General features: G+C 41.7%; 2 protein-coding genes across 6 annotated transcripts in view; one reads left to right on the forward strand and one right to left on the reverse strand.

Annotated features, from left to right (window-relative positions):
* Positions 1–466: 466 nt before the first annotated feature.
* NOL8 (nucleolar protein 8) lies at positions 467–11,033 on the reverse strand. 3 transcript variants are annotated; one of them, XM_030283006.4, is made up of 17 exons: positions 10,888–11,033; positions 10,286–10,462; positions 10,079–10,141; positions 9,227–9,305; positions 8,785–8,932; positions 7,857–7,925; positions 5,682–7,547; positions 5,280–5,396; positions 4,831–4,950; positions 4,409–4,493; positions 3,910–4,051; positions 3,318–3,401; positions 2,468–2,742; positions 2,131–2,257; positions 1,609–1,679; positions 853–935; positions 467–541 (listed from the first exon to the last, which is right to left on the reverse strand). In XM_030283006.4, the coding sequence occupies exons 2-17, from the start codon at positions 10,416–10,418 to the stop codon at positions 488–490; spliced, it is 3,516 nt and encodes a 1,171-aa protein (XP_030138866.4). In that variant the 5' UTR covers positions 10,419–10,462; positions 10,888–11,033; the 3' UTR covers positions 467–487. The 3 variants fall into 3 exon arrangements, 2 of the variants coding, with proteins under 2 accessions (XP_030138866.4, XP_030138865.4); XM_030283005.4 differs by having other exon boundaries at positions 3,910–4,054; XR_012057967.1 differs by lacking the exon at positions 467–541 and having other exon boundaries at positions 2,350–2,742; positions 3,910–4,054.
* Positions 11,034–11,128: 95 nt separating this feature from the next.
* CENPP (centromere protein P) overlaps positions 11,129–20,888 on the forward strand; it is a 113,166-nt gene continuing 103,406 nt past the window's right edge. Inside the window, exons 1-6 of one of the 3 annotated variants that reach the window (XM_072934883.1) lie at positions 11,129–11,311; positions 11,957–12,220; positions 13,415–13,563; positions 13,992–14,149; positions 14,503–14,591; positions 17,325–17,413. In XM_072934883.1, coding sequence (XP_072790984.1) covers positions 13,427–13,563; positions 13,992–14,149; positions 14,503–14,591; positions 17,325–17,413 — 473 coding nt within the window. In that variant the 5' untranslated portion in view covers positions 11,129–11,311; positions 11,957–12,220; positions 13,415–13,426. Of the gene's footprint in view, positions 12,221–13,414; positions 13,564–13,991; positions 14,150–14,502; positions 14,592–17,324; positions 17,414–20,888 lie in introns of all 3 variants that reach the window. The other 2 variants (XM_072934882.1, XM_032750635.3) reach the window with 2 other exon arrangements.

Consider the following 20,888-nt stretch of genomic DNA (forward strand, 5'->3'; position numbering starts at 1 on the left):
GCTGCTGATGCGCTGCCCAGGGCACCCACGGGCACTGCTGGAGCCTCACACCCACCACAGCCAGCTGGGGGGTGACAGCTCTGCTGCTATGGGCACGGCTCTGGGCAAAGCACCCGCGTGTCCCTGGGCTGGGGGCAGTGCCCAGGTCGGGCTTGGCAGAGCCCATCCGCTCCTGGAGGGCCGGGGGCAGGGCCCAGGCCTGGCCTGGCCCGGGTCTGGGGCGCCTTTGCCATTCCTGCTTGCCCTTAGAGCCGCCAGGGATGAGCCGGAGCTCAATGGCCCCAGCCTGGCCGGACAGTCAGGACTGGAGCCTTCCCGTGGCTCCCCAGCACCTAAGAGCATCAGCCCCAGCTCGGAAACACTGCTGAACAAGATAGGCTATCAATATTTCTTCCTCCTAGATCATTGAAAGGATTGTGAAAATAACATTCTTTGGCAACTTCTTCAGGGAACAAAATGGCAAAGCTTCTGATCAGTGAAACAAAGTTTATTGTTTTGCTCTCACTTTTCTTCTGGCATCCTTGTGCTTCTTCCTGCATTCCTAAAAAGAGTGAATATCCAACATGGTATTAGAAGTCTCTAAATTCACTCTTTCTCTTAAATACATCCTTTACATACAGTTAAGTAGCTGCTCCTGTAACATACAAAGATGTAGTGGTTTACCTGACTGGACAACAAAACATGATGTTATACAGACCGGTAGACTAAAACCCTTTTGTTCCTGGGGAGTTGCAAAGTTGAAGAATCTTCTCGATGTCCTGAATTAATTTTGCATGCCCATTCATACCTGCATTTTCCCCCCGTGCTCAGCTTTCACCTACAGTTCCCAGGGAACAGATGTTACATACTCACCTCAAGCAATAATCTACGTCGGTCTTCCCAACCCTCTTTTTCTTCACTAAGATCTGCGGATCTACAAAATAACTTTGGGCCCTCTACACAAAAAAAAAAGAACCAATTAATAGGCTTAAACACTTCTGATTGTGCTGCTGCTTCTAACAATCATGGACAACACAGCAATAAAGTCAGGAGTCAATTCTTCACATCCTTCCTGTTCTCTTGCCCCCCACCAGACGTTGTCTCTCAACAGAAATGTACCCTACTGCGGCCTGGTGTCCACAGGACAATGAAAGGCAGCAGCAGTTTTCCTCAGCATGCTGCAGTCTAAATTGCAGTGAAATAGCCACTGTTTCATTAGAAGCTCAGCACCAGGATCACACATCTTCCCCCAGAACTGAGGCCTGCTAAGGACTGAGCTCTCCATTTTAACAAACCCTGTACATAGGCCAGTAGATTGCAGTTCTCTAAGTTATGCCAGCAAGGATCCAAAATGTGTAGGTAACCTGTCAAGTGACTATTTTTTTGATAAGCTCTAAAAGTCCAGATTCCTATTAGGCAATAATCTTAAAGAGAAGAAAGCCAGAAATCTGCTTGGCCTTTATTTTACCAGGACTTTCTCATATGATACTGCCACAATTTTGACCACAAGGAAGGATGCCAAAATTTGACTAGTAAACATTCCTAAGCAGGCAGCATTTTTTCTTCCTCATGGAATGCCAGGAACAGTTTTAAAAAAATCCAAAATGGGGAGAAGAAATTCTGTTGTACCTCTTAGGCGTTCATCATCTTTGGAGAAGAAGAAAACTCTAGCACTTTCTGTGCGTGGTAAAGAAACAAACCTAGACAAGTACAAAGGGATTTTAGCATCCAAAATTGTACTATCAAATTCCATGAATGCAAGTTAAAACTGTAGTGCTTCAGAGAAATGGTATACATTGAAAAGCTTTATTCCCTAGTAGCCAAATAGAGGCTTCTAGAAAAAAGATAAACAACTTCTTAAAAGAAAACTGACTGTGTATTTGGCTTCTGACCAAACTCAGTTTGGAGTTGGTCAAACCAAAATGAGCCAGTTAATTTCTTGTGCTCAACGTCTCTCTTTTCATATTCAACTTCACATCACATGGGCTGCTGGGAGTTTTGACTCTGGGCAGCACAAATGGTTTTCCAAGACGACTTTCATTGCTCAGAGGTGTGCAATCTCAGTTTCCCCTTCCCTGAGTGCTGCTATTAATATTCCCGCAGCATCCAACTACTACAGCCAGGTAGACAGAAAATAGAAACGGAACTTGCATTTCTTGGTCCTTTTCAATTTCTGACATCTCAGGCTCATCATCACCCTCAGAACTGCTGTCTTGGAAACGTGAATCCTCCTGCCATGTGACTTTTACCGGCTTTATTGTTCCAAGTACGTACGGCTCTGCAATAAGAGCACCAAAGAAGAAAGAAAGCCAAAACCAGATTATATCTTTAGTTGTCAGTAAAAATTCGTAATTTGAGTGAAATACTTACAGTGGAGAAAACAGATTTAAGAATGGCAGAATCTGCTCCTGCCAGATTTTCTGATCTACACCTCTTCTCCAGAATTTTCCACTTTGTTCTAAGGATCTCTTACACATTCTGCTGTTACCTTCTTTGATGCTCAACTCCTCTGTGTCTCCAAAGAAGGAAAACTTGAATGCACTTGACTCCTGAGCTGCGTCGTTCTCAGGCAAACGTCCTAAATGGTCATCTGGGGCAGAGTCCTGCACATCCTCTTTGTCCCAGGGTATTTCCACAGTCTTTTCTGGTTTGTTCTTTGAAGCTCCAAACAAGTCTTTTAAATCAGCAGCAATATCATAATAAATTTCTTCAGACACTTGAGGCAGTGTCTCACTCTCTTCTTTCTTCTTCCTTTTGGCTTTACTGAAATGAGATTGTTCAAGGATAGCAAAACAGCGCACGACCTTTCCAAAGACAGCTTCCCTAGGAGCCACCTTGCTCTGAACATCTCCCTAACCATATCCAAGCCCATTAAGGAGAGGTTTCCTCAAGAGTGAGCAGTGGGGAAACATCTCAGCTTGGAATCGAAAGGCCGGAAGAAGAGTCCTTCTTAATTAGCCGAATCATTAAAGTGACTTTTCACTTAATACATGGTAACAGACATAATGATAGCACAGATTTCTTAATCTGATCAATGTGTAGCAGAGATTTCTTAAGGTTTTCCCACAGACCTACAAATCTCCATGTCCCTGAATTGACCTTTCTCACCTTCAGTGAGGACAGAAAATGGCATCCAGAAAACAGATGGATTAGAAAGGAAAGATTACAATACATGTTGGTTTTAGCGGTCACAATTCCTAGTATATCTTGATTTTAGCAACCAGTGAGAGAACTAAATTAAAATCAGAACAATCTGCATAATTTCAAACTCAGTCTGTTGCTATAACCATCTTTCCAGGGGAAGGAACACAATTGTAGTTAGCAAGCTGTAATACTACCTCTTATTTTCTGTAGCACTTAGTTTCCTTTCAAAAACTGCATGGTCCTCTCTTGTTGGATCATAACGGAGGGCATTAATATCTCTATAAAAATAGAAAGGAAAAGAAACACCAGTGTACAATCTAAATACCAAAATCAAAGCTACCTCAAAATTTTACAGTCTGACAGAGATTCACATTCGTTCCCTTACCAAAAAAGATCTAAATCATTCCAAAATGTAACTGGCAGTTAGAAAACACCCTTTAGTCAGAGTCGGGGTCAGGAAACATATAAGCAGAAGTGGATTTAATCAAATTGTGATGTTTCAGATAAAACACAGCACTCACTTGTGTGTTATGCAGTGTGTTTATATCTGGACCTGATAGTCTCTTGAGGAGCTACATAAATACACCTATATATATAGATGTGGATATATTTCTTCTAGTACCAAACACTGCATAACTTCAAATAGTCCAAAGGAGCAAAAAGCCCAAAATTACACATAAGAACCCTTTATACCCATCTTCCAAAATTCAAAGATTTCAGGGCATTTCAGCTTCCTTCCTAAGTCTTCCTAAACCTCCTTCTTTACTGATAGCAGATGATTCATACTTGAATTTCTTCACACTTGTGGCTGTTTTATTTGGCTCGGGCTGCTCCAGGTTGATATTCAGGAGGCTTCCCAGTATTTGCAGATTTTTCTTTTTCTCCGCAGCAAGCTCCTCATCTTCATCTGCCTTCAGGTTGTTTGTCTCTGCTAAGAGAAAAATAAATACATTCTATTTAATCTGCTAAGCCGGCAATGTGGGATGCATAACATTTACTATAGTACTAGGAGAGTTCACATCTATGAACACATCACTTCTTTTTATCTTGAAGCAACTTGAAGGTTTTCTGCCATACCCTGTAGAAAACCTTTCATTAGAAATGTCACAGGCATCTAATTCATGGCAAAGTCAGAGCATTTATTTAACCCATTCCCTGATTGCATCATACAACTGTGCAACTCCCCTGCCACTGACAGGTTCTCTACACAAGATCCCAGTAAAGCAAGAAAGGCTGTTGAAAGGCTCTATGGCTACCAGTAACCAGGAAATATGATCAGCTTTACCTTCTCCGTCACTGTCACTCTCAAGGAATCGAGCATCCATGCGGAACCTTTCATCGGTGCCAAAGCGAGATTGAAGCTGCAGGAGCTGAACAAATGAAACAGATGCTATTAAGCACTGGAAAAGAAAATCCTAATTCGGTAACTTTTTTTTTTTTTTTTTTTTTTTACTATAACAATGGCAACATACTCTTTTATGTTAGCTTTTGATGCCTTTTCCAGTAATTTCTTCGTATATGAAGATGACAATGTCAGAGAAACTCTTCCCACTTCCCACCACATATTATGTCCTTCCTTTAAGGGAATTCTGTTTTAAGTTCATAGAAATCATACCCAGCAAGAAGGAAAGACACAGGTTATGTTCTTCTGAAGTGCTGCTATGAAAACCTAGAGGAAAACTAAATTACAGTAATGGCTTCACTCACTTTTTCACCAGCTTTGCCTTCAAATTGGGGTTTAATTTTGAATCGCTCATCATCCATATCCTCTTGCTCATCCTCACTGCTCTCAAACAGTCTGCTCGAAGGTTTGGGACCTGACTTATCCTTTGTTACACGAACAGAAAAGAAGAGAAAAGCAGCTGTTCACATAAGTTTGAGAATGTAAATCAGTACGAACTTTGTTCATGTGCTCTCCAGTTTAGCTGACAAAGCAGATTTCTTGCACAACCAGCTTTCTTCCTGATCCATGTGCTTCAAATCTTACCTTGTCCACACACCTTGTACAATTCTGCTTTACAGTTATGACTATTCAGTTTTACCATAGGCAAAATACCCATTCAAAGGAAAACTCAGGTGTTACAATATGAGATAGTTTCGTATAAAAATTCAACTTTCTGACCACATCATACTGATTTTTTCCCAGTAACACTTACTTCTCCATGCCCTTTTCCCAAACTTGCATCCTTTTTCAACATCTCATCCACTTCAGCTTCGTCTTCCACATCAGAATTGAATATGATGTGTTTGTGCTGTCCTGCTGGCTGCCTGTCCTAGGAAAGAGTCAACTGTCAAGTCAAACACATCAAATACTTGCTGCACTCAGACATGACTATCTGAAAGATGTTTTCATGACACAAAAAGTAGTAACCTGCTATTCCTCTTGCAACTCTATAGGTATGCCAGGGAGGAGGTATGCAGGATTTTGTATACTCTCAAAAAGCAAACTGGCAATGTCATTAGAAATTCCAGATTATGATTTTAAAACATCTTACTCCACATGTATTAATTGCCCTCTTCCTTGTACTGTGTACTATTCAGGTGGAAGTTGTAATTACCAGATTTGAAAGAGCTCCTTGAATGAGTTTCTTCTGTAATTCCCTCTCTCTGTGTCTCTCTTCCAGAGCTGCCAGCCTCCTCTGGTTGTCTTGGAGCCGTTTCTCTATTGTACTGGACTCCTTTGAGGCAGCAGCAAGAACACAAAGTTCCTTATCTTCTAGAAGGCTTGTGTTCTCATTTCCACCTTTATTACCTTCACATTCTGTGGTTTTTTTGCTTGTATTCCTCTTTAATGTTTTGGAAAGCAGTTTTGGGCTCTTTGGCTGCTCTTTAATGTGCTCCCGGGCCCCTGCAGCATCACTGTCCATGTCACTGCTACCATCATCATGATCAGTACTGGCAGCAGCAGCTCTGTGCTCTGAGTTTTGGTCTTGTAGAGAACTCACACCTTTGTTCTTCTCTTGCAAATGAGGCCTGGAACCAGGCTGAAGTCTCTGACCTGCTGAGCAGGCAGCAGCTGGCAGTTCCTCATGCTGTTCATAAGGCACTTTGTGTCTCTTTTTGCTGATGACTTCAAGTGAACACAAGGGACGGTTCTTTAGCTGATTTTTAGATGATTCCTCCCCAAAATAAGATGTATAAGCCTCAACTCCCAAACTTTCAACAGACTTCTTCTTTAAGTCAGTGCTGTCCTTACTTAACTCTTTTACACAAAGGGACCTCATTCCTCTGAAGGGCTGATACTTCAAATGTGAATTACTCTGTTCCTTGGAGCTCTCCTCAACAGTATCCTCCTCCCCTGCTAAAATATCAGCCAGCACATCTTCAGGACAGATGTTTTTTTTTTTAATTGCAGGGTGAAATTTAGAAAGTTTTGGTTTATTCACAGTATTATCCTTGGGATTATCTTCAATGCTGGACTGACAAGGACTCTGTTCACTGCCTGACCCCTCTACAGGTGTCCCAGTGTTTTCTGTAGCCAATGCTTTTAAGTCATCCAATGTAAGGTCTAAGCGGTAACAGTTTTGCATCATAGTCTCAAAATCAGAGCTGATTTCAGACTTTGAACAAGAGCTGTCACTATCACATGTTTCTGTTGTACTGCTGGTTGCTGTACTCTGCAAGGCAGCAATTCTGGATTTTTTAACTTTCCCTTTTCTTTCAATGTGTTTTTCTTTTAAACTGTGTAGTTTCAGTGAGGAGCTATTTACCAAACCACTTCTTTTTTTAACTAGTATTTCTTTATTTTTCACCCTCCCCTGTTTAGAGTCTTCCGAAATTTTACTTTCAGAAATTATTTCATCAGTATCTGCTGAATCATAACCATTATCACATTCCATTGTCTCTTTCTCTTTGTTACTTCCTTTGATAGCTTTCGTCACGGTATCCGAATTGCTTAAGGACCAGTGGCTACTGTATTTTAATTCAAAATTATCCTCAACAATTTCCAAGTGCTCACTTTCAGTCTCAACATTTTCAACTTTTTGTCTTTCTGCCTCTTTCTTTACCATTGCTTTGATCTCCTCTTCAGAATCAATATCACTATCAGGAACACTGTTTTTACTTTTGGCTGTAACTCCATTAGCATTTTTAGATATTTTCCCATCCAGTCTCCTTGCTGGAGGCAATTTCAACTCCTCACCAGGTTTAGGTTTTGATCTTTCTTTGAGCTGGGTTGAGTCTGTGTGTTTTGGAGGACAGAGGACAGAGGACAGAGTTGTTCCACTCAGGGCCTCTCTGCCCAGCTGCATCCTTTTCTCTGGTGGTTTCCTCATCCCAGGGAATTCCCCTCGCCGTTTCCTGGTCACGCTGTCATCTCCCCCTTCCAGGCTCCAGGTGAGCTGGGATACAGGAGCTGCATGTACCAGCTCTGGCTCCAGCTTCCTCAGGTTGTGGCAATACTTTGAGGGGTCATACTTGACCACGTTAGTCTGAGTTAAGGATTTGAAAGACCCCAATTCTTTCAACAGACTCAAGGCTTTAAGAACAGGCCAAATTCTGCAGGAAAGGACAGCAAAGAATCCTTTTTCATGCCCTGACCATAAGCCTTTAAGCAACTGAGTGCAGTGTAAAACTACTCAAATCACAGAAACTTACTGCACGATTCACTTGGGGGATTCAGTAAATTAAGCCCGACAGAGGAATAAAAATTAGGACTGTCAAGCAACTGTTTTTCCATATGACAAAAGAAGGAAGGGAATTGTGTCTAAGGCCAAACAATCAGAAAAGGATATTTTATTTTTTTGTTGATTCCTGAGGTGCAGGATAGGCAAGACTCTGCCAAATTTTCCAACAACCCATTTCTGAAAGAAAAGAAAAAAAAAAAAACCCAGAGAGTAGAAGTAACTCTGGAATAAAACAAATGTTTATTATTGAATACCAGAAACACTAATAAAGAACCATATGTGATTAATTATTTTTTCTTTATTCTCTCTAGTAAGCCCTACCATGCAGCTCAGCTAGCATCCTTCTCAAAAACAAAATAAACCAAAGCCAACCAAAAAAACAAGTTTCTGCAACATACAAATAAAGAGTGATAATAAAGAACCATATTTCTTTACAGGTGCTGTTTTTAGCACTGGGTTTCTGGTTTATGAATTAACAGTGGTACCTACAAAGACAGGATCACTTATTTTGCTCTTTTCCCCCTTCTCACAAAAAAAAAATTTTAATCCTTCCAAAACCATTCTGTGCTTAGCAAATGGTTTTGAAAACTTTGTAGTAAATATAAATTTAGTTACCTAAATTTGCATGTCAGGTGACTTCATTCTTACTTTTGTAAGCATGGGCAGAACCCTGATCCTGTGCTGAAGCCCAAACCAGCCACCAAAAGTTATGTGGAGCATAGAAATTATTCCCTTTACAAGCTTTTAAGGGTGACACAACCAATATTTCCAGTATAGATGAGGAACAAGGCATTTCCTCATTTCACATGGCAAGAGTGGACAGTATGATCATGATTATTTCCAGTCACTGTAAAGAATGACAGGAACCCTCTCCATGTCTGCACACGAGGTATTTCCTGAGAGTACTTTTTACAGCTGGGACTGTCACTCTTAATAATGATGTTTCTTTACATAAAGCATAAATTTGGCATGAATTTAGATGCAAATGACTTGTTTTTTGTTGTTTTATTTCTCTTATACATCTACCCCACCATACCTTATGATCTGGCACCTCTGTACCTGGTACTGCTCTCATGTGGAAGTCCACAACTCCCTTCTTTTTCAGTGATTCCAACAGATACATTTGGTCATTTCTCTCTGGTTTTTCTTTCTGCAGCTTTGCTTCCTCCCTCTCCGTGGCCAGCCTGTACCAGAAAGTGCATCACACATGGAAAAAGGTGCAGAATTAGAGCTGGCAGTGATCCCCTCCCACAGAACAGCAACCATTCACTACTCAGGCAATTAACACCCACCACCTCTGAGGGAACAATGATGCAAAACGTGTTACAGCATCAAAGATAAATCAACAGCCCAGAGAGTCTATCAAAACTGAAACAGTAAGAGTGTACAAGATGAAAGTACAGCCATAACATTATCAGATAAGCAGAAAAGAAAGGCAGTTTTAGCAACAACATACATTTGAAAAGATTGGTTTCTACCTGTGCAAAAAGCTTTCTTTGGCCAGCTCAATTTGCAGTGTCCCCCCTTTCCATTTTGTTTTATTTAAAACAGACACGCCTGCAAAACAAAGATGGGAAATGAGTGTTTTCTACATCAAAAAAAAGCACATCACAGACTTCACAAGGCCTCCTCCTATGACAGCCTGAGGTTCCCTCAGCCTGACATTATACCCGAGTGCTCACATGGGTTAAAGCTGTATCTAAAAGGGCCAATATCCAAATCTTAAACCAGCAGGTTTACATCCAAAACTGCAGCTCTCCCTTCAAAAGTGCCTAATGGCAGCATTCCCCAGATCCACAGGCACATTGCAAAAGAAGCTCTTCTTCGGGTTTCCTCCCACAGAAATCAATTTCAGTGTTTTATAGATCTGATGAAAGCACTTGAAGCATAAAAGGCTTAGAACAAACAAACAGGGTGCCCAGAGCAGCTGTGGCTGCCCCATCCTGGAAGTGTCCCAGGCCAGGCTGGACAGAGATTGGAGCAGCCTGGGATAATGGAAGGAGTCCCTACCCATGGCAGAGGGGTGCAGTGAGATGATCTTTAAGGTCTGTTCCAAGCCACATCATTCTCTGAGTCTCTGAAACTCACAAATCACCTACTTCAGTCACAAGAAACCTTTTCAATCTGCTCACAGCAATTTCTGAAAACTTCAGCAAAGGAGCTTCCACAAAACTGCAGCTTAATGAAAATAAAATCAACCTGACAAGAAAATGAAAGAGGCTCTACCATGACCACAACTAGATGTGACAACATGAGATGAGCTATCAGCCATGTGACTTGACTCAAAAACATAGCTAAGAAAAAAAGAAAAACCAAAAAAAAGTACTTACACTTTCTGAGATCTGCATCAGAAATGTTGACACTGATGTAAGCAAAAGTTTTTGTAGGATTCCCTGATCAATGACAAACATTATAAGTTAGTTTCTATGTAGTTTCATAATTTCCTTTAAAACTGAAGTGTCTCTAAAGCAAAAATTCCATTTCCCGCTCCAACCAGAAAAGTAAATAATTTTTAAAAGATGAAAGAAAACTGTTACCCTGATCATCTTTCCTGGTAATAATCTCTGTCTCCAAAACACGCCCAAACTTGCCAAATTTTTCTTCCAGCTCAGCCTTGGAAATCGTATGGCCAAGCCCTCCAACATACAGACGTTTGGAAACCTTCTCCATGCTGCCAAGTCCAGGTGTCACACCAGAACACACACTCTGTTCCTCTACAAAGAGACAACGCAGTTCAGTGATACTCACAGAAATTAATGTTTTTAGAATAACGAATTAGGGACAAATGAGCGCATTAAAAAGCCATGAAGAACCCTATGAGCAGGGTACTCCTTTGAGTTGCAGTAGGTAAGACGCTCAGTTCCAGAGCAGCGACAGCAAACCCCACGCTGCTGCAGGAAACCAGAGCTCAGGTGTCGGGGTTTTTTTGAAACGCTGAACCACAGAACTGAGCCATGTAACTGTATGGACAAAAATAAGCGCAAACGGCTCTTTACAATATAACCCAAGGGTTCCCTATGGCGGAGCCTCCCACAGTCCAAAACCCCCCTCCCGGGAGATGTCGAGGGAGCCCCGGCCCGAGGGAGCCCCGGAGCCGCCCCGGCCCCGCCGCCCCGGAGCTGCCCCAGCCCGGCCTCACCGCCGCCATGTGCGAGCCGCGCAGCGCCACCGCCTTCCCTGTCCCCCCCGCAACTCTTCCCAGCTCTCTCTAGATAAAAAGGGTTCCGCCTCCTGGTACCGCTGGGTGCTGATCAGCCGCTCGCCTCTACTGGGTTCCTGTTTCCGGCCGGTCAGGTGTGGTGGCAACACGGGGGCTGGGTCCCGCCACAGCGGAGGCTTTGAAAGGGACTAGGAAGAAAAACGGGAGTGTTTTCCGGAGCACGTGAGCAAAAATTACCGCCGGCAAGGGAACGGCCGACAAAGCAAGGCTTTATTGCTTTCGTTTGTAATCAAGAGCTCAGGAATTATTCCCCGGCGGCTCTGCGGTTCGACAGGGAGGAGAAGGAAGGCTCGGCCGGCGCCCCCCGCTGGGGCAGCAGCTGTGGTAGCGCCCAGGCTCGTGGGTTGGCGCGCGGTTCGAAAAGTGCGGGGCGCGCGCGCCGGCGCTGAGCGCTGCCTCCCCTCAGCGCGGCCCCTCCGCTCCCCGGCTCTGAGCGCTGCCTCCCCTCAGCGCCCTCAGCGCGGCCCCTCCGCTCCCCGGCTCTGAGCGCTGCCTCCCTTCAGCGCGGCCCCTCCGCTCCCCGGCTCTGAGCGCTGCCTCCCCTCAGCGCGGCCCCTCCGCTCCCCGGCTCTGAGCGCTGCCTCCCTTCAGCGCTGCCTCCCTCCGCTCCCCGGCTCTGAGCGCTGCCTCCCTTCAGCGCGGCCCCTCCGCTCCCCGGCGCTGAGCGCTGCCTCCCTCCGCTCCCCGGCTCTGAGCGCTGCCTCCCCTCAGCGCGGCCCCTCCGCTCCCCGGCTCTGAGCGCTGCCTCCCCTCAGCGCCCTCAGTGCGGCCCCTCCGCTCCCCGGCTGTGAGCGCTGCCTCCCTTCAGCGCCCTCAGCGCTGCCTCCCTCCGCTCCCCGGCTCTGAGCGCTGCCTCCCTCCGCTCCCCGGCTCTGAGCGCTGCCTCCGTTCAGCGCCCTCAGCGCGGCCCCTCCGCTCCCCGGCTCTGAGCGCTGCTCCCCTCAGCGGCCTCCCCGACAGCTCCGGCTCCCTCCGCTCCTCTCTCAAGGCCGGGTGTCCGCGGCTCCCGACTGCGCTGCTCGGACACCGGTTCCGCCCCTGGGGCACCTCTGTCACCTGCGAGCCTCGGCGCGGGTCAGCTCCGGCTCCTCGGACGAGTCGCGGTTTCAGCAGCGCCCTGCGCGGTCTGAAAGGCCGCGGGGAAGCAGCGGGCACGGAACGCACCAGTTCGGCTCTCACAAACGCTCCAAAGCGCTCGCCACCTCCTCCTGTGGCAGCATAAAGTCAAATACTCGGGGCTGTAAACGGGCAGGTGCGTAGAAATGTGAGAAATGTGCCGTTAATGCACAAATATTTATACATGTACACACGTATATAAGAGGAAAACTATTTGTAAAAGTTTTGTTTTACTTGATTCAAGACTAGGTATTTTTTCCTAGATACAAAATCTTTGAAGCCAGAATTAGTGTTTGAGTCTTCTGCCACCTAGTGAAATCCTTGAGTTTTGAGTTTAAGTAGCTGTAAGTAGTTTATATCTCCTGTTCCTGCTGTTAAAAGAGCGAGCAGCTGACCTGGGGTACCATTCCGGCTGTGGTAATGTTTTTCTTTTTCACACCAGTCTCTTTATTGTGACTGTGACTTTCTTCACCATATCCAGTTCAAAAAAATCTGGTGATGACTTGATGATTATTTAATTGCATATACTTCCTTTATTCATTAAGCAGGCCTTTAATGCAAAGCGTGCTTTCAATGTTGTTTCCTTATGTGTGTTATAAGGGCACTGTTTCCTATGAAATAAATGAATAAAATCCAGTTTCCCCCTCATCTCCTTTTACTGAATGATGCTAGTGTGGAACTTGTACACCACATAGAGTAGGTGTGGTTTAAAACATTTTAAACACCTCACCTTTTAAACCACCCCACATAGAGTAGGGGTGGTTTAAAAACACACAAAACTAAATGTTGGGGTTTTCCAGGTCAAAAAAATTAGCACATTAATTTTGAACTGCATATATTTTCCACACACTTCTGAATGTGTTGTAGCTAGGCTGAATACCAGATAATTATTTTTCCTGAAAACTGAGGTTTATTTTTTAAATTATTGGTGAAACATGCTTGCAATTTGTGTCTCTGTACTGCTGTTTACTCTGAAGGCAGATTGTGTTAGGAGCAGCTGTGCCTTGTCTGCCCAGGTGAGTCGTTAAGTCAATTGATCAAAGCTGGGTTCCATTTTTGTATCTGATTGCAGTTGGGTTTTACCTGTGGAGCAGTTTGTTGTTCTATTATAGCAAATGTAAAACAGCTGAGTGCACTCCTGGATCAAATAATGACTAATTTAAAAGGTTCTTAAAGCCTCTGACTCCATTAGATCCCTGATTTAACTTCTGTTTCTGGAGGCTGTGCAGTTCTCTGTATCTTGAAACAATTGCCTGATGTTATATTTGTGTTTTTAAAAAATTTATTCCTTGTTTGTTCCTGAGAAAAATCCTTGTTTTGTTTTATGCAGTGATTCTGAGAAATGGACGAGGGCATTTTTCAAGCTTATGAAGATGAAATCCAGGCACTGGAAGAAGAAATTAGGCTATTGACAGAAAAGTATGAAGATATGCAACAAGACTCCACCTTCTTTTCTGATGAGGAGATACTGAAGTCAATGTATGCCTTTTTTTTTCTTTTCTTAGATTAATAGGATTTCTTTGTCAAAATTGTTTGGGATAAGCTTTTGACTCTGTGTTAGGACTTTCCTTATGTTACTAAATGTAAACTCCGTGGATAAGTGAAGGCATCTTAGCTCCCTTCTCTTGCATGTTTTTGCACATTTCTCAAAATGGACGCTTGCTCCTCTGGACTTGGGATAAAAACTGTGTCTGCCTGACAGTAAATGGAATGAGTTCATGTAAGTCAGAATAGTTCACTGTTTCCAGCAATGTGATCCAACTGAAACTTGACTCTTCAGAAACTGATTTGTGTCTGAAAACCATCAGATCCCATTACCAATGCCTTTTATTTAATGATATTGCTGTACTGACATGTTATGTCTGGGTATTTTGCCCTTTTGATTTTATTTTTTTTTTCTGTTCTAGAAACTCATTCCAAAGAGCAACTCAGGGAGAAACCAAGGAACATGCATCTCTATCCAACTTGAAAGCTCAGCTTGAAAGTCTAGAAGCAGATCTCTCATTTTTAATAGAATTAACTGGGTTTAATTTCATTAGTCATTCCAAGAAAACAGTGGAAAAAAGTAAGCAGTTTTTGTGCCCTTTACTGAGCATACTGATTGCAGTTCATCTGCAAACCTCTGTTCTAATTCACTGTTAGCAGAAAGACAATTACTTGAAATACAATAAGGTTTGGTTCATTGACAAAACAGTTTCTATATAAATATCCTTTCTTTCATGGGAAAGTGACAGACTACTGTTGTGCTTTGGAAAGTGCTTGGGAAAGTGGAGTTAGTTGTTGGTGGTTTTTAGCATGTTAAACTTCTTTACATGAGGAATGGTGACAGTTGGTACTTTAAATATGACTAAGGGAAGAAATGCAGTAGTTATTGAATAGAAGTGTAATTGATTATTTTGCTAACTGATTTTATAACAGCTCAAAACGGGACGCTGCAGAAGCATAGATTATCAGGGAAGTGTCACTCCCTGTCTTTTCAGCTGGAATTTCAGCTTCTTGAAATGGAGGTAAGGGTCTATGTATGCTTTATAAAAAAATCCCACTACCAAGCAAAACTTCATGACAAGTGTCACTGCTTCCTTTTCCAGCTGAACCCTTCAACTGTTTAATCTAAGTTTCAGTGTGTTCTTTTGGCTCTTTAACATCTGGACCCAACTTAGGAATTCTGTGTGCATCCGAGCAAGATAGTTGCTAGTAGATAGAAGGTTGGGTTTAGTGATCAGCCCCAAAATAGTTACCACAGAATTATTTATGTTGGAAAAAACCTTCAAGATTAAGTCCAGCTGTTAATCCAGTACTGCCAGGTCTTTATCACCTTTCCGTCCCAAAAGGTGCTCCCTGCAGGATGCCCTTGCAGACTGACACTGAGGTAAAGCCCTGGGTGCACTTGGTGTCCTTCAGTTCTGCCAGGTGCCTGCTGGGGCCTCACCCTGGCCAGCACAGCTTTCATCCCACACAGCACATTCTGTAGTCACATATCTTATTCTGCAAATTGGAAGATGCCAAATGTTACCTCTCTGAAGAAACTGAAGAAAAGCCAAAACACTACAAACTTCAGCAGCTCTCTTTGTTGGTTTGGGTTTGGTTTTGGTTTTTTTTTTCCCTTTGGTTATATTTGTGTGGGCTTGGTTAATGTGAGTAGTCATTGCAGCACTGCCACAAGTTACACCAATGATTGCAGATTTTCTGGGAGGGAGCTCTTTCATAAGACTGTATTTTTAGCACAGAATTCACAATGCTAAACAAAGGAAAACAGCTTTTACCCCAGTTTGCAATAGTATTTTTCTAACACTGTTGTACTTTGCAATGGTATTTCTAACATCACAAAAACTTGATTTTTCAGCTCAGCTTTAAAGTTGTTTGCCTTTTTTTTTTTTAATTTAATGGGATGGGACAGAGTGAACAATAAAGATTCATTCATTCCTATTCTATTCTATCCTGCCATTCCTATTATTTAGAAAAGCCATAGTATTAATTTGGGAATTGAATATTTAGATAGCCACACATGGATTTTATCCTTTGAAACTGCAACAGCTGAATGAGCAACCTCTGAAGTCCATTTGTGACTTAAAACTTGTGGTCTTCATGATGCCTCTTTACACTTGTTTATATAAAACTGCACTTAGAATGTTTCTCATCTGCGTCTCCAGCATGATGATATCTTTTGGTGTCAGTGGGACTCAGAGGGGTTACTGGGTGTTAAATTTACTGCCGATGGTATTGGTGCTTAAAGCCACTGCACCACTGAGTGGCAGCACTTGGCTGCCTAATGTCTAAAATTTGGGCTACTTTGAATGCTGATAAGATAGGGAATACCTGGTGTATATGAACTTAAAACCCCTCACTTCAGCTGTAAGAATATAATTTTGAGCTGATTTCTGCATGAATTTTTTTTTTTTTTTGTTTGCTAGAAGTGCATTATACTTAAAATAACCTGTCCTGATATTAACATGGACAAGGTAACCCCAACCTAACCCTAACCTGTCCTGAGGAGTAAATGCTAGTTTTGGGAAGTGCCCAGCAGGTAACAGGTCTGTTGGTATGCAGCAGAAGATCAGGAATCGTTTTTTCACACTGTTAACTGTAGCTATTTATTCTAGTAGTGAAGTCACAATAGAGTTAATTCAGCTCCATAGTATTAAGTATTAGGAGAGCATGTGAGCTTGAAAATCAGCCAAAACAAGTCTAAGCCTTTTGGGAAAGCAATAATTTAAAAGTTTCTTTCTTGCCCAGGGCTTTCCTTTTAAATATTTTTATTTGGCACCACAATGGCATTTTAGCGTGTTAATAACCCCCACTTTGGCAAACCAGTCCCTTCAGAAGGTGGCACGTTAGCTTGTGACTGCTGGCAGCTTCTCCACAACTCCATCGCCCTGTTGGACCTTGTGCTTTAAACCTAAAATGATTTTTCCTGGTGGTATGTAGCATATCAACTAATCTCTGTAGTGCCTTGCTTTGCTTTTCCCATCTTTAGTGATGGCAGTGTTAGCAGGGCTTCTGTCCAAGCAGTACAGGGACTGCTGTGATGTGTGTGTAGTCCTCTCTTGCCATTCCCATTTGCTTGTAGTGACTTGGTATAAGAAGTTTAAAGTGAAGCATTTCCTGTGGTCTTCAAACCATGATTTTAAGCTTTTTCATTCACTGTTATCTAATCCATTACTTTGGTGTGTTCAAGAATGCATAGAAAACCAAATAAACTTTTGTGGCTTCATTTCTACTCTGACTACCTTTTCTCATTCTTTAACGCTTATTAATTAATTTAGAATAATTTTATTATCCCACACATTTCTGAGTAACAGCAATTGTAAAAAATACAATATTTTGAGACAAACCTGTAGGGTTTAAAATTTAAAAAACAGCCCAAAACTAACAGATAAAACCTTATATGTGAATTTTCTGGTATATGTGGCAGCTCAAGGTTGTGTTGGAATATGAGAAGAATCCTCAAGAAGTGGGATAGATGTGAAAAGAAGTAATGAACATTTCTTTATATATGTGTATTCTATGCTGACAAACTCGGGTGTTATTCTAAAAGCCTTGTGTGGATAATAGTGCTACTCTTGAAATAAAAGAAACTGTTCACACACTTAAACTGTAGTTTTAAAAATACTATTTTAAGGATTATAGTAGTTAGCAGCATTTATGTCTACTTTTTTCTATATTTTTATATGCAAATAGACACATTTTTTTCCTCGCCAGAGCAATTTCTAAAATATTTTGCTGTTACTTCTCCAATCTAGAACAATGAGGAAGTGTCTGCTGTTGTTAGTGATCTCAGTATTATAATGGAATCCACAGAAGATTCAAATGTGAGCAAGTTTCTGTCACGGTAAGATGGGATTATTTGCTCAAGGCAAGTTATTGTGTGGGATATGGGATGCTAAATGCAGTACTGAGTTTTCGTGTAAATTGCTGGCAGCCAGTGTCTTTATGTGATGTGTCCTTAGCCCGGCCTAAACACTTCCCATCCGTTATCTGTATCTTGGAGAGAAGATGAAAAGCATGTGATTTTTAAGATCTGAAGGGACCATTACAAATTCATGTTAAACACTATTGGATTATAGTGTGTTTTAGCTGCTTGAAGAGAAAAGTAATAAGACAACCTCAGCTATTACATCTTAATTAATATAATTGTTCCTTATATGTGGATGTGATTTGCAGTGTGGGTAATGCCTAAAGTGCACATCCAGAACCCCTCTCCAGTATTAGCCTGTTTCTGATTGTTAGCTCTCAATTCCATTTTTATTGTCGGCAACAGGATTTATTTCACTGATATCTTAAAAAAAATATAATTTAAAAACATGTAATAGTGTATTTGTGCAATGACTTCAGAAAATTAACATACTAAAACTTAAATGTATGAATTAATGCTGTTTTTAATTATTTTCTGGAGTATGCCAGCTTCTTATGGTAACATGATGAGCAAATGATCAAATTATTTATCTGCAGTATTCCACTGAATTCTGCTCGCAAGCTGTTCTGAGAGCAAATCCATTATCACTGAGTCATTGATTTAATTATTTTCTATTTTTTTTAGGTGGGGGAGGGAGGGAAAGGGCCAACAGATGGGTGAAGAGAGAGGTCTATTGAGTTACCTCAGTCTAGTAGTCTCTACTGAGAACTGATTATTTTACTTAAAGGCTTTGAAATTTCCATATAAATCTACTAAAGCTTGTGGTGAAACTGGGAAGAACAGTTGACTACTCTCAAGAAGTGGGATTTAGAAAAGGAAATTGCCCTGTTTTATTCATGAGTATTTTATGACAGCAGAAGTGTATTGGAACTTACTGGAACACTGGAAAGGAAGTTTCGTCCTGGCTGGAGTACTGCTGTCTTGTCCCTGTGTCTTCTCCTTTTTCACCTTGTGCCAGTATTCATAAATAAGCACAAGTTTTCATGACGATAGAAGATGTCAACAAAGCAGGCAATGCCTTCTCCTGAGCCTCCCTTTGCACATGCCACCTGTTGGCCTTGTGTCTGTAGATACCCTTGCAGCCACATGACCAATAGGATCAGCATGGTCAGTAGGCTGAAAAATACTTTTGGGGGTGAGGAACAGCCCAAACTTGTCCCCCATAACACCTTCAAATTTCACTTTTCCTGTATGCCTTGTCCTGGCTACAGTGTGTGCTGCCAGTGTAAGGCAGTGAGTCCATGGCTGATGCCTCCGGTGCCCGTTTGAGAGCACCCTCCCTCCATTGAGTCTGTGACCTCCCTTCAGGGCCTGTTTGCCCAATCCCCTTGTTGGGCTACTCCTCATTTCTTTTTCCAAGTTGTAATCCCCTCATGTCCAGTTTCAGACTTTTCTCAACTAGCCCTTTGTTCTTTAGTGTCCTCCTAAAATTCCTACCTTTTCCCTTTTTTTCCCCCCATTCCTGACCAGCTGAATCTGGTCTCCTGCTGTTTTGTTCATTTTAGCCTCCCTATCAGTTTGTTTTCTTCTTTTGCTTCCTTGGCCCAGTCTTGCCTAATCCTTTGTCTAGTTCTGTTCTGTTTTGTCTCCTATTCTGGTTTTGTTTCCTGATTTTTTTCCTCCCCAGTTTTCTAAATTTTTTTTGCTTTATTTTTTTTTCATAATACATGTCAGAAAATTGTCTTTAAGAGCAGCAGAGTTAAAAATCTGGCATTCAGTTCCTGCTTTGGAAGAAAATAGGGGAATGCTGGAACACTTGAGCAGTATCTTTTTCAATAAAGCAAAATTCAGCAGTCTGCAGGTACTGCTGCAATTTATAAATGATAAATCTCTGAATAAGAATTGTACATTTTTAAAAAGTGGATATATTTTTATATAATTTCTTAATTTTTTTGTGACAGTAACAGATGTATGCAAATGGAATCACAAAATTTAGTTGTCTTTTCTGGATTTCACCTGTGTCCCCTTTGGACCACTTACTGCTTTACTAGTGTTGAGAATCACAACATCTAAAAAACTGTTGGCAGTCCTTTTTCCTTTTTTTTGACTTGACACCCCATTAATTGTTGGAGGAGTTCACCTTTGCCTGGGTTACTTAGGCAAATAGAGATTTTAAGCAGTATGAAAATTGCTCTTACTTTTTACTAACTAGTTAGAATCTGTAAGTCAGAGTGCAGGATTTAGGAAATATGCATTATAATAAATGCTGCATGGGCAAAGTCTATTGCAAATGAAGGGAAGTAGGAATTCTATCCCCAGCTTTGAGTCGTGCCTTGGTTTTCTATGCTAATGTAGGAAGTCTTGCATTCTGCAGTGTTAAAAAATATTTTTTCCCTTAAAATACATAAAGGAACACATTAAAGGAGGCTTAGGTACTTTTAACAACAGTTAAATTTCTCATCTACTTCTGTGTTTGGTTGATATTTTGTGAAAGTGAAAGGGTATTTGAACAGCCCATGATTTTAACCAGAGAGAGTAACCAGTTACTCTCTGCCTGAGTATCCTTTTAGCTGGTTTTGGATGACTTCTCTGTAACACGGATGTTGGCATTGGAGACAGATGTTTTCTGCTCCAAGTGGATTTTTGTAATGCTAAATTCTTTCGAAATAAAAAAAGATTTTAATTTTACTATCTACTCTCTTACTACTTTGTTATTTTATACCATGTTTCCTTGGTATTTTAGCATGTGGTGTAGTTGACTTCAGCAAGGAGGAATTAGGTTTATTTGGGCTAATTAGGAATTAGTGTGTGTATGGGTAGATTTGATGCTGTGAGAGTTCACTGAACTGGTGCTCTTATGCAGTCTCTTAGTTTTTACCAATATGGATTTACATACAATTGGTTTTGTCAACAGATTCCCCCTTTCTAAATGCTGAGTTCAGTTTTCTGTCTTGAATTTAGCCAGTGCTATGTGAGAAAAGTACATCCTCAGATACATTGGTTGACTACCTAGTGCATTTGAAATTGTTTCTCTGAACTTCTACAAAAAACTTTTTCTGTTAATGATCTAGCCTTGAAAATTTTTATCTGCTGCATCACCTAAAAATGATTTTGAAGCAAAAAAGAAAACTAAAAACCATGCTAAAACGAGGTCACAGTGTTTGTGATAGTATTTTAAATAGCATAAATGTGGATTTTATAAAATTGCCAAGTTCTTCAAAAATAATTTTAAGTGTGTAGTTTTGTAACAAAGCTTTGTCCTGTTCCACGAGTGGAGATTGCAAAAGCCCAGTGCAATTTGTGTGGAATCTGTTCTCCAGGCATGGATGTGGGCAGTTGTTACCAAGTTCCTATAGAATGTGTAGGCTTTGACATGTACAATTCAGAGTTGTGGTTATTGTAAATCAATGTCTGTATCCTTCCAAGGACTCACTTTTCCCAGTGCTGCCAG

Source organism: Taeniopygia guttata, chromosome 12, assembly GCF_048771995.1.
Source record: "Taeniopygia guttata chromosome 12, bTaeGut7.mat, whole genome shotgun sequence".
Classification (NCBI taxonomy): Eukaryota; Metazoa; Chordata; class Aves; order Passeriformes; family Estrildidae; genus Taeniopygia; species Taeniopygia guttata.

What these genes read in the sequence shown, in the direction of transcription:
- NOL8 (XM_030283005.4), bottom strand. Translation starts at nt 10,418, where the DNA reads ATGGAGAAGGTTTCCAAACGTCTGTATGTTGGAGGGCTTGGCCATACG. An exon ending in CAGAGGTGCCAGATCATAAG is followed by an intron (nt 7,926 to 8,784) that starts GTATGGTGGGGT and finishes CTTTTCTTTCAG; the next exon opens with AAATGGGTTGTTGGAAAATT. An exon ending in GGAGTTGAGCATCAAAGAAG is followed by an intron (nt 2,258 to 2,467) that starts GTAACAGCAGAA and finishes CTCTTATTGCAG; the next exon opens with AGCCGTACGTACTTGGAACA.